Source organism: Nipponia nippon, unplaced genomic scaffold (genome assembly GCF_047370975.1).
Source record: "Nipponia nippon isolate SJK-2023a ecotype South Korea unplaced genomic scaffold, ASM4737097v1 scaffold_4, whole genome shotgun sequence".
In the NCBI taxonomy this organism is placed as follows: Eukaryota; Metazoa; Chordata; class Aves; order Pelecaniformes; family Threskiornithidae; genus Nipponia; species Nipponia nippon.
The window spans coordinates 44,801,942-44,814,564 of record NW_028262358.1 but is presented as its reverse complement, the minus strand read 5'-3'; the positions used below and the strand labels follow the sequence as shown (position 1 = coordinate 44,814,564).

At 36.3% G+C, this 12,623-nt stretch overlaps 1 protein-coding gene across 3 annotated transcripts in view; it reads right to left on the bottom strand.

Annotated features, from left to right (window-relative positions):
- The window catches only part of SIPA1L2 (signal induced proliferation associated 1 like 2), a 246,090-nt gene that overhangs the window by 84,273 nt on the left and 149,194 nt on the right, over positions 1–12,623 (bottom strand). For all 3 annotated transcript variants that reach the window (XM_087776144.1, XM_087776142.1, XM_087776143.1), the window contains exon 4: positions 1,398–3,101. In XM_087776144.1, the coding sequence (XP_087632270.1) occupies positions 1,398–2,862 (1,465 nt within the window). In that variant the 5' untranslated portion in view covers positions 2,863–3,101. The remainder of the gene's footprint in view (positions 1–1,397; positions 3,102–12,623) is intronic.

Below are 12,623 nucleotides of genomic sequence, written 5' to 3'. Positions count from 1 at the left end.
TCCATGATAAAAGCATTTCACAAATAAGTCCTCTTTCATTTGGCTTAATGTTGTCCGTCTGTCTTTTTTTTTCCCCCCCCCTGTCCTGCCAGCACCTTTGTCCATTGACAATCTTCCTTTCATTTCTGTCTATGCAAATCCTTTCTTTTCTCTGCCCCTCAAAAAATATGCCACCCTTTTGTTACAAGTTTTCCTTCATTCTCTTCCACTCTGAGTCCCTCAGCACTTTTTGATCCTTTACAGCCTGCCTAGCTTAAAAGCAATTTTGAACCTCTGAATTTACTGCCCATTCCTTGCTTAGCTCTGGGTCTTTTTTCTCCTCTTCCATGACAGATCCAGATTCTTTTCTTCCTTGGCTTTTATATACAGTGTTATTAGAGCCAATACATTGTAGGTGTCTACGTATTGTGAATACAAGCACTGGACTGGATCCTCTTTCACGTCCCTTGTAAAGGGTCACAGGAGGAAGGAGTACAGTACAGAACAGTACTTATTTCCTGCTGTTCAAACATAGTTAGAAAGCAGCGGATGTATGGTTTCAGGAAGACTCGGGCAGTAACAAACAGTCTTTTAAGGACAGAAGCAGATTTTTTTTTTCTTTTCTTTTAGTAACAGCAAAAAGACTGAGCTGTAATTCGTAACACTGAAAGAACCGAGACAGGTATTTTGGGGTTCTCCCCACAAAAACAGAGATTTCACACACATTGCACAATGCGGTACCGAATACAGATAGCCAAAGTAGATCATGAAGTGGAAATAGTTTATCTGAATAACAATTCAAGCCGAGATAATTACTCTGCTGAGAACAGTACTCTGGCACTGAACATACCCCAAAAAAATAGGGTGAAAGGTTAGGAGAAAGGCATAAACCAACCTTCTTTAAGCTGAAAAACTAAATATCATCAGAAGCTCTCTGTTTAAGAAGTACATATATGTGCATACAGTATGAAAGGCCCCAAGAGACACTTGAAGACAGCAGAATCTAGAAGAAGGGAGTCAGAAGCCTCAATAATAAAACCTTCTCTTCTGGAGGCACCTTTTAGGAAATAACTATTTCCAGTCTGGGTATCAGTATTTCCAATGCATTTACCGGATATAAATGTCATCTTTTCCTCCTGCCCACCGAGAAAGTTTAAAGTTCAGAAAAGTTAGTTTTGTACTAATTGAAATGACCCCACACTTAGTGAACTTACACAAGTATTGCACATCTTTATACATAACCCACTGGTTGTTGAATATCCCTCTGGGAAAGCAAGAATAACAGGCTTAATTTTAGTAAAGGATCCCCTGTAATACTTAGGTCTCTCTATAGAGAAGGAAGAAAAAAAAAAATCTTTACAAAGCAACTTAAATCTAATGCATGAATATCTCAGAACAGGTGCATTAGAAAAATTTACCTTTTCCATAGAAGAACTTGCGGTAATAATATGCTCCAAGATCAATGTGTTCTATGATGTAACGCTTCACTTTCTCTCTGTGAATGGACTGGTTTTCTCTTGGTACTTCCAGTACTGAAACACCAGCATTTGTGCAATGGGAACTTAGAGAGGACTCGAAAGAACAACTTTCACCTGAAGAAAAAGATGCTGAATTCGCCCTAGAAAGTGCAATCCGTCTATCTCCTTCCCCACCAGTTTCATTCCGGAAGTAAGGGCAACTCAATACTAGATCATTGCTTTTCCCATCACCCTCATCAGCATCTAAATTCTCTTTTGAATTGAGGTCCTCTTTGCTTCCCAAAGGAGATTCACAGTTTCCCGTTTGGCCTGCTGGCATCTGAGTTTGTGACGCAGCTGAAGCCCCAGTGGTTATATTTTTTCGTTTTCCTACATTTACTCTGGTAGCCATTGCTTCATTTATGTTAAACAAAACGCTCTGAACATCATAATGTGCAAAACATTTCTGGCAGTTCCAAGAACGAACATTTCTGTCAAGTCTATCATCCAGATCAGATGAAAACTTAAAAGTTTCATGCTCACTTTTAACTGTTCGTAATTTTCTAAATAGAGATGTTTCTACTGCTTCTGATTTTAGTCTCCTCTTGAAAGATTTCTCCCTGTCTCGACCAATAAGTAGGGCACTATCCATATAATCCAAGCCAGAAATCCTGACAAATTCTCCCCTGGAAATCTGTGCAGCAGCGTGTAGACTTGGAGAAACTGTAGGATCACAGTGGAAAAACTCAGAAAATCCAAATGGAGCAAGGGTTTTATGTTCAAAATTTTCCACTCGGTACCCTCTTAGCATTGCAAAAAAATTTTCTCCAGACAAGCCTTGTCTATCAATTGAAGAGGTACTGCCATATTCTCTATGAAGAGCTGCTCCAGTATTTGGGTTAACAGCATTCTGGTCTAATACATCTTCAGCATCAATATCACTTATTGTCACATCACTGTTGCTTCTTTGCCTTATGGGATGAAGTCCCCGTTGAGGGGAATGAACAAAAAGATCTCCAATCGAATATTTTCCCTCCGTAAATTCCAATTCTAGCTCTTCTTGCTGTCCATCACTTTGGTCATTTTGTCCATTTGGAAGTACTGAGCCAACACTTTCGTAACTGGTTGGAGGTCTGTTTTCCCAAGCAGCTTTACTCAGCTCTTTAGAGCAATCCTTTTTAGGAGGCCATTCAGATACCCTTGCTCGAACACCCATTTTAGGCACAGCTGGTGTACCATTTGTTTGATTATTTTCATTTTTGCTGGATGCATTTGAAGAAACAGGAGGACCCATGCTACCATTCAAAGCTTTAAGTTTTCTAGCAAAATAATCATCAGATTGCATGCTTCTTGAAGACTCCCTGAACTTTGAGGAAGTTCTGCTAACTTTGTGCTTATCTTCTTGCAAAGACCTTTGATCACTCATGTCCAGTCAGTGGGAGGGGAACCGCTACTATTGCATAAGTTTACTGTTATTTTTGTTATTACATTGTCTTTTATGGGCCAATAAACTGCAATATAAAAATACAGTTACAGTCTTCCCAGAAGTGCAAGCAGAAACCTCAGTGTACCATTGTTGTACTTCTGTCAGGAGAGCAATCTTAAAACATTTCCTTCAGTTCAGACGCATGCAGTTCAATATTAATCCAGACAAATTTCTTTTATCTGTTCATAAAAAAAAAAGAGAAAGTGTATTAAAATGTTTATAATCAGTAACGGTAAGCTTCCAATGTTGCTTGGATATACACAACACCCCATGAAACTGGAACTAATGAGACTTGTCTTGTATGGTTTTCTATCCTCTGCCCTCTTAAAAGCCAACAAATTCAATAATCCCAGTTTCCCATATGATGCCCACAGGACACGAGCGGTTTGAACCTGCATATCTCTCATGGGCTAACCAGTACACACACACTAAATAGCAGACCAGGTCCTGCCAAGCAGAATAGCCACTTACAATTCTCTCTGCGTTTCCTTCAATGCTGACAGCAACTTAGATGCCTGTTCTCTGTCTAATCACTAGGGTTTTTTCCATAACATGAAAGAACACAGCCATCTCTAAGATCCAGTTTCAAGCAAACTTGAAAAAGGTCTAATACACACAGGAGTTACTGGGGCAAGATTGGTAGAAAATGTAAGCAAAACATATGAAACAGATAGGACCTCAGACAATGAAAAGTGTTTTGTCCCATTTAAAAGAACATTTTAAGGTAAGTAATCTCTCCACTATAATTAAGTCAGTGAATAAATGTATTTCACCTTTTTTTTTTCTCTCTCTCTCCCCAAAAGGGGATTTACTTACATTCCTTTATTTGGAGTGTAAGCTGTTATTTAGCTGTGTAAAACAGTTAGAGTTGTTTCTGTTACATTATATTCCTCTGGTTGGAAACTTAGACTGTTAACTCAGTTACTGTGCTAAAGAACATGTCAGCTGCCTTCACAAATAAGAAAAGATAGTAGCCCTATTGATAAGTGTTAATTTGCTTGCAAAATCGGAATTGTTCGGATATAAAAATATTCTTCGGTGGCTTTAATGGTCTTAGGAATGACCATGACTCATGCAGTGAAGCTAGACTAAAATAAAAGACAAGACAGCATGTTACGTACTTCCTTTTCAGTTTTTGTTCCTTGTATGTGGAACATGTATTATGCCAACATAATGATGTTTTAAGATGTTGCAAATAAGCACAATAAGCATTTACCAGAGTTTAAAAAAAGGTCAGGTCAAATTAGCCTGGAATATGAATTCTCCCCTTATTTAATTGAAGATATGAGGTGGTAAGAAGAGCTCAGAAGATAAGTGTTTTTTTTCCCCTACATTTAATGCCATAAAAATTCTCAAGAAAAAAAAAAAAAGAGCAGGGGGGCAAAGGAATAATATACATTAAACTTGACAGATTATTTTTTCTGCTTGTCAGAAATAACACAAAGTTGTGTTTGATACAGCAAACTTTAGGACTCTTCTACTGAAATGGGTTAATAAACACAAGTTAGGCTTACGGTAGTGGGATAAAAATATAGCATTGCAGCTTACTTTCGCTACATACGAATTCCTCAGAACTCCTGTTTGATGGCCAATGGTGTCAATTAAAACAAAGTTTTTGTTTTTTTACAGGAGTCCAAAAGATTGTTTAAACAACTGATGTGCTCAGAGAAAAAAATATTCCAAAAACTGCCTGTAGGATTTTTAAACAAACAAATGCACACTACCACCCCATTTATTGTCAATCCAAATCCACAATGTGATTTACTGTTTGGCCTCACAAACAGCTGTATTTGTGGAAGGCAGGAGAGAGCCTGAAGGCCACAGGAAAGCAAGACTTTTTTTTTTGTGGTGGTAGTTTAAATACTTGATACAAGTATGGCCTGAGTATTTTAAAACAAAGGTACATTGCAAAAGGTAGTATTTAAAGAGAGAATTATTTTTCTTTACAGTGTAAAACTGGTGTGACAGAAGACCAAACAAATGCCTGTTTTGGAACTGCAGATTGACATTTTATTGAAAATACTAATATTTGAAGATGTGATGTAGTATATTTAAGGTATACTAGTAAATTTTTTTTTTCTAAATCTGAAGGTGGCCTAATTGACAAGATCTGCCTGTTGTTAATATAAATGTGTGTTTTGGTACTGACCATTCCTGTAAATTCCTGTAACTCAGTACAACAGCATGCTTTGGTTGACAGTTGACCTATGCTGATGGATAGCACTTTATTCTCCTGTACTCTTTCTTCTTTAAAGTTTTTCTCTCTGTCCATAGTAAGAATTTAGCAACTCACAAACATTCCCCTATAGATGTTGATACTATTTATTATAAACCATTTTGTTTGCTGAATTTAATAAACTATTACTTCCACAAAGAATGCTGTCAATATGATCATGAGCACCCTTCTCTTCAGACCTGTACAGTCCTTTTGGTCAAGTTCTTCGCTTCTCTCTCTTTTTGTCTCCTCGTACCATTTAAGAACGGAATCGCTGACAGATATGGTCAGAAAAGAAAAGCTGGAGCCAATCCTTCCCACTAAGGCTGCTGGATGTTATGCAAATAACTTAAGTTCCTTCCACAGAGCTACAAAGACTTCCTTCTGAGCTCAATACAGCAGCTGGTTTGTTAGCCCCAGTTACAGTTCTTTAACATGGAATGATTCCAAGTTTCCTGGGGACCTGGATACATGCCCACAAATGTTCCTGTGCCAGTAGCAGAGCAATGAATAAGAACTGTACTATTGGACTATCCTGTCAAAAGGAGGCTGTTTGGTAACGCTGCCTCATGTCAGCCTTGATAGATGGAAATGAATTATTTAAGAAGCCTTTCTGTGATCATTTTGTTGATCAAGACTTTGGAAATCTGCCCCTATTATTATGTAATGTTATCATCCTAAAAAGAATGCATAATTTGGATGAAAGCATTAATCTCTAGTATTTATCAAGATGACAATTCTATAAACCATGACTCTCAAGCTCTACTAATCTTAAAAAAATGTGAAGTGCAATTTGATAAAATAGGAGTATAGGCAGGAATCATATGCCAAAAGCTGAAGATCAGGCATTTAATTTGCATTCAATTGATTCTACACAGCATCTTCTGTGTGCTCAGAATCTGGGTAGTTTCCACTCTTCAAAGAAACACATAGTAGGGTAGCAGTGTTCTGTATTTTGCAGTATAGCAAGAGCAGCAGTTACACAACAGCTACTTTATGGGAATCCAAAGTCTGCAAGAAAATTCTGCCTTCAGGCCCATACTTTTAAGTGCAACGAAAAAGAACAGTGCAAAATGAACATGGTTCATAAACTGCCTGTATTATCACAAGTTCTGGACCAGATAACCCACTGAACAAATCTGTCACAAGGTATCATTTCCTAAAACTATGGTTGCCAACAGGAAAAAAGTAACTAATTTTTTAAAAAGAAAATCACACAAGTTTTTTCATACAAGTTCAAACTTGTTTCTGTTTGCTTATTTTTTAAAAAACAGACTACATTAACAAGTGTTTTTAGACTTACGTATTTTCAGTGTATCTATTAACAGCACTTAGTTCTTAATGATTCCTAAATCAGAACCACCCAATTTTCAGAAGCAAAATGATGGCTATGCCTGGTTTTCATGCCATGCTACTTATTTTTGTGCCCAAGCCAGAAAATTCTAGTCACACTGAACTGTGATGTGATATATCATATGACAGTCGATTATGATGTCACATGGGAGAATTATTACTGCAGACAGGAGTATGGAAGAGGAAAATGAGTTCTTCGTGCATTTGTTTTCATGCAAATGTCTTTAGAAAACCATGATATTTAAGCATAATTGTCTTTAAATAGAATATTTCTTTCAAAGTTTTTCATGAGGCACAGTGGATATTAAAGGATAACAGTAACTATAATTGAGCCACTTATTCAGATTGCAGCTGTGGAAAATGGATTGGAAATAATACAATGAACAAATTATGAGCACAGCTCATGAAAAAAATGGTTCAAATTATTATACATCAAATTTACAATTACAGCTATAACTATTACAGTATAAATGGTTACTTCTCATATGCATATTTCAGATACTTGATTAATATGCAGACATAGACAAGAGGCAGAAGAAGGGTGGGAAGCCCCTCATTTGACTAATGGAAATACATATGAGCTGCTGTGTAGTGAGTATTTGTTGCACACTTCCTTAGTTGTGCTGTATTTCTTCATATTTATAGTCTTTTCCTGCCAGAGAAATGCAACGAGTTGAAACTGAAAAGAACCCTTTGTTGAAATGACATAGTTACAGAAATGTATCTACAGAAGAATTCACCAACAATCATACCACAGCTTAGCTGATTTGGGGGTTGGGGGGAAGGAGCTATAACTAAGAGTGACAACAGCCTACATGATTCTCAATGCTGCTGTAAGACCATCACGTTTCTTATCAAAACAGTGGAATTGCACTAGTTTGGGACTGGTGCAAGATTTGGGGTAAAAAAAAAAGTCATACTCTGTTCTTCAAATACAGTTTCCTTCTCCAGCAAAAAAAATGGCAGCTACATGTAAATATTGAGACAGAGATGCAACATGTAATTTTGGAGCAATGGATCTTTAGAACAGAACTTCAAATTCCACGGCTGTTTGGTACTGTTCAATGAAAGGTGTTTTATTTTTAAGAAAGACAGACCTCCAATCATAACTGCTCTCCTTCAGTCACAGATTGAGGAAAAATCTCATCAGCATCTACAGGAATAATTGTATAAGATTTAACAGTAAAACACAGACCCCTCAAAAATGTTAGACTTGAGTTTGTGTTATGGTCAAGATCCCCCACCCTGTCACCTTGGCTTTTCCAGAGAAAATCATTTGATAAAAATCACACCTTCCAACTACGAAACTCACTACTCTTAGTTTGGTTGTTTTTTTTTTTTTAAAATGGCTGTAGTATATTTAAAAGAACTAAAAAAGCAGTTACAAAATATATACTTTCTTTGGTGTAACTCATTATACCAAAGAATACCTATCATGAAGTTCCAGCAGCTTCTCTTTAGTATATCTTCTATTACTTTCCCTGAATATTTGGTCTTACACATTATATCTCAATTCATGCTGTTTCATTAAAAAACACTGTTGAAGTTCTTCATCAAGCAACCTAGGTTATCTCTCAGTGAATACCCATGTTTTATATAAAGCTATTACTGACTATAGTATTACTGTCACCGATTTTGAAATTTCTTTTAGAAATCACCTTCTGTTACTGAAAAATATGTTTAGATAAATTTGTGACTGTTTTAGCACCGTATTTTCTTAGAATATTAATACCAGTATTCTATTGTTCCATTAGCACAAGCTTTGACACTGAGATGCATTAAGGCTAATTTGATTTCCAGAACAAACTGGATATCCTCCTATTCTTACAGCTCTATTATAAACAGTTCAATTATGCAGCCTATGCAGAGTTTACCTACAAAACTGGAATTGAAGTTGTACTTTGTTCAGGTTGAACCATGTAAAGCAGCAGAGTGAAATCACAATTATGTAGAAATCAATAGCAAAACTACCACGACACACACTGAGGATCTTTCATTTGTACTCTTCTAATTCAGTTCAGCCATTTTTAACTGAAATTCTGGAACCTAACTAAATACATTGAAGCCTACAACATAATAAAATTAATGAGGTAAAAAGGAAAGATCTTAACATGAAATTCTTAGACCAAGGAATTTTTCAAGGGAAGGGTTGAAAAAACATCTGCAAGCACTGATCACTTATTATCCCATGAGAGAGGATTAAAAAAAAAAAAAAAGCCAAACTCCTCATAGATTATTATTAACAAATACCATTTTTTGGCAGTCTGATTCTTTACTAATCACAAATAGAAGCTATATACCCATCAGTCAAGTTCTTGTATCAGTGAAAATTTTAAATAAACAGAATACAAAGTGTCTTTGTTTCCTTTCATTCTTTCCATTCATGAATCTAGGTGTCAAAAGGCAGGATAACAAAAAAAGAACACTTCTTACTGAGCATTAAATAATCTGTTTTGTACAGGGAAACTAAAATGACATCCAGAACATAATTTACATGCATGCACATTATCTCTTCAGGACAGAAAGAAGTATGGCAGACTGAATGACTCTAAGACATTTCCCTACCTTAAAGTATTTAAATGTACTTATCTCTGTGCCTGCAACATTTCATAGTAATTACAATTTCCTTGTAAATGTATTTGTCCTTAAAACACTGATAATTAATACAGAATTTTCATTCCAGTTTCATCTTTGAGAATGAAGAGTCTTTAACATATAATGATATACGTATGTCATAAACAAGATTCATACAAAGAAATACCAGTCAGCAGATAAACGTGGGTAATTTTTGTATAATACTTTACATATTCAGTGCAGTTCAAGAGCTTACAAAGTAGGGAGTAAAAGGCTGTTTGCATGATATACACTTTTCCTCAGCTAGTAGAACCTATTCAGTCAGAGAGTTCAGATTAGACAGAGCGTGAATGAATCATCTTTACTCTTCCAGAATAACTTTCAGTTACAATACTGAAATATTGTATTGAAGCAAGTTGCACTCGAAACAACAAACAAGTAATTTTCAGTGGTCTTCTCAAGCAAGTTGAGCAAACTTGGAACCCTCAGTAAAATCAGTACTGTCTACAAGGCTCAGAAATTGTCATACATCCACTGGTTTTTGAATTGCCCCTTCCTGATTGAACGCATGTATTCTAATTTAAATTTTACAGTCCCCATGGCAGGGACTATGTCTTTGTCCTGTCCCAACAGGATCCTCCTATGATGACCCCACTGTACAGGATGCTAAATACTATGATAATCCAGGTGGTAAACAACAAGTGTACCAAGCCACTTTCAGAGGCAAAGCTTAGAAAGATAAAGACAGGACTTCTGCACCACATTCACATTATTCAAACACAACTCTAAGCAACCATTTGCATAATCCAAAAGGAAAGTCAGTAGTTGCTGAATAACCTGTCGCACAAAAATGAGCTTTTGACAGCCAATTGTATGCATTGGGATGACGCTGAAAAGAGAAATTCAGCATCTGTAAGCTGAATAGCAGAAGATTACACAGAAAGGAGAATATTCATATTATATATTGACAAAGAAACATACTACACGTGTTTCGTTTCAAAACCTTTTACCTTCAAGTTGTTAAAACACATTAACAAATACTAAGAATGCCAGAAGTTTTTAATATCATTCTTGTAAAATACTGGCAGAAACAAAGAGCAACTCAGCAATTTAGAAGAAATAATGGAAGTATATTCCATTATTTTAAAACAATGAAAAGAACATAGTCTACCTTCTGCCAGAATTAGTCACATCAGAAATTATCTTTTTTGTTATAATTCTAGCTCAGTGCACAAAATGGTTACTGAAATTCAATAGAAAAGCACTCTGCCCAAGAGCAGGCATAGAGAAAACCAGAAAAAAAAAAAAAACCAAACCCCACACAATATTAAGAAATGTCCTGTCCAGTTTCATAAAAGAAAAAAAGTAACAGTGCAAGAATTTTTGCCCTCACAATATATAACAAATTGCTACAGATGGAATGATAATATAGAAAAATTAAAGTAGTTAAATAACATCATTATCTATACATATCAAAGTCAATCTACAGAAATTTAAAACTTCAGGAACAAAAGGTGATTTCTAATAGAAAATATGTTTAGATAAATTTCTGACTGTGTTAGCACTGTATTTTCTAGAGAAAGGTGTCTCACACCTGTTTTGGGATATCCGTGGAAGGCTATTTTCACGTACTGCATACAATTATTTTCAATTATCCTGAAAAAAAATAAGAATATTGGAGTTGGAGCCTCCTGAGGTACCTGAAGAAATGGTTTTTAATGAAAGGTTGATAAGAAAGGAGAAATGTGCTAACATTTTGACTGTTATTTCATATTTGCAGGTATAAATTTGGTAGCAGGTTCAGAGGCTGCACTGAAGCTGAATACGAAGTAATGGAAGCGGATAAACTGTTCAGTAAGGAAAGAAATACACTGCAAGCCTTGACTTTTCAGAGCCAGTATGCCACAAAAATTCACGAGGCAATTCCACTTTTTATAGGTCTACTACAGTAAGGCCCAAAATAAAGCTTTTTCATCCACTCAGTAAAAAGATAAAACAATAAATCTATTAAACAGCTGAGGCTGCCTATTCCATGAAGCAGGTTTCAGATTCCGACACAGGACTCAAAAGAGCTTTTGAGATGTACCAAGCCATTTTTAGGCAGAACAAGAAAGTTCTATTTATATGTTTCTATTATAACTGTGTTTCATAGTAAAATGCTGCTCCAGGCAGGAGCAGATATTAAGCCTGCCGTGTTCACTTTGGAGAGGTCAGACTATTTGCATTGTCCTAAGCACGCACTTGGATTCCATGGTACGGGCTCACAAACCCAGACATTGGACATCATCTCCAGAGATCATAAAATTCCTCTAAACAGCAGAACACTCATCACAAGAACAATATTAATGCCACTTCCACCAGAAATACTCTCTCAAGACTTACTGCATATAACTTTTAAGGGCATCTAATTTTTTGAAGTAGAAAGAGCTTACTTAAAGCAAAAGACACACCCAGTACCTCCATCGGTAAAAGAGATAACAAAAGAGGGTGCATGGACTTTAATCACAGGGACACAACAGCTTAAGTCTGAGAAATAAACTCCTTGTTCCATTTCAAAAATCTTCTGTTTTGACAAATTACCATCAATAAGACTGTTAGTGCCTAAAAGAAAGAGATACCAGAGTGGCTTCAAAGGTATAAACGGTAAGGACTGTAAGTGATAACTGAGAAAGGTTGAACTCATTCTACTTATCTTCATGAGAAATGGATATGGCATACTACAGGCCTCCATTTACTTACTTGCAACAGACCTTGCTGGCTGAAAATAACCAGATTTTTGCATTGAAGGCATATGTACAAGAATAGATTTTATAAATAAACTTTCAAAGGTCCATCAACTGTATAAAACTTTGCATAGCACAGAACATCTGCATATGACATTAATGCTCTGTGTCTGCAAAGTTATACTATTTTATTACACATACTATTTTATCCCATTCCCTGTCGTATGCAGGTATTTGAGAGGAAACGGCAATGATTAGAATTAGACTTAAGAAACCTTGCTAGATTTGTTTAGATTTTGCCCCAATATAAGAAGCATCAGAGACATGTTCATGTTCTTTTTGAGTTCTCCTGTAATAAAGCTACCTGATGATACTCAAGTTGGTCTACCACAGGTCTGTAATTTCTGTACCTATTAGAAAGGCTCACACAAAGTTAATTATTACAGCTTCTTTTGGGAAAAAATATTATTCCAGAAAAACACTATTTTGGTGATGGTCTAGAGAAGTCCTATAGACAGGCCTTACAACTGTAGGCCTGTGACAGCAGAGGGTCATCCTCCAGCTCCTACCCTGTCATGTGAGTAGGCAAATCGCAAATGCACTATACAGCCTTACTGAATATATGCAGCGTCATCCAGTGATTCCTCAAACATTCTACAGTTTCCAAACAAAATGTACAAAAGCAATGTGTTGATTCCCTTCCCTTTTTCTGCTAGACCTATTGCATTCACCTGACATTTCCAAACCCATGCAAGTGAGCCTGGACCACCTGGCACTGAATAATACAGCGTGGGTGAAAAAGCACCTCAGACAGCCAGCCTACAGGCCAGTTGTTC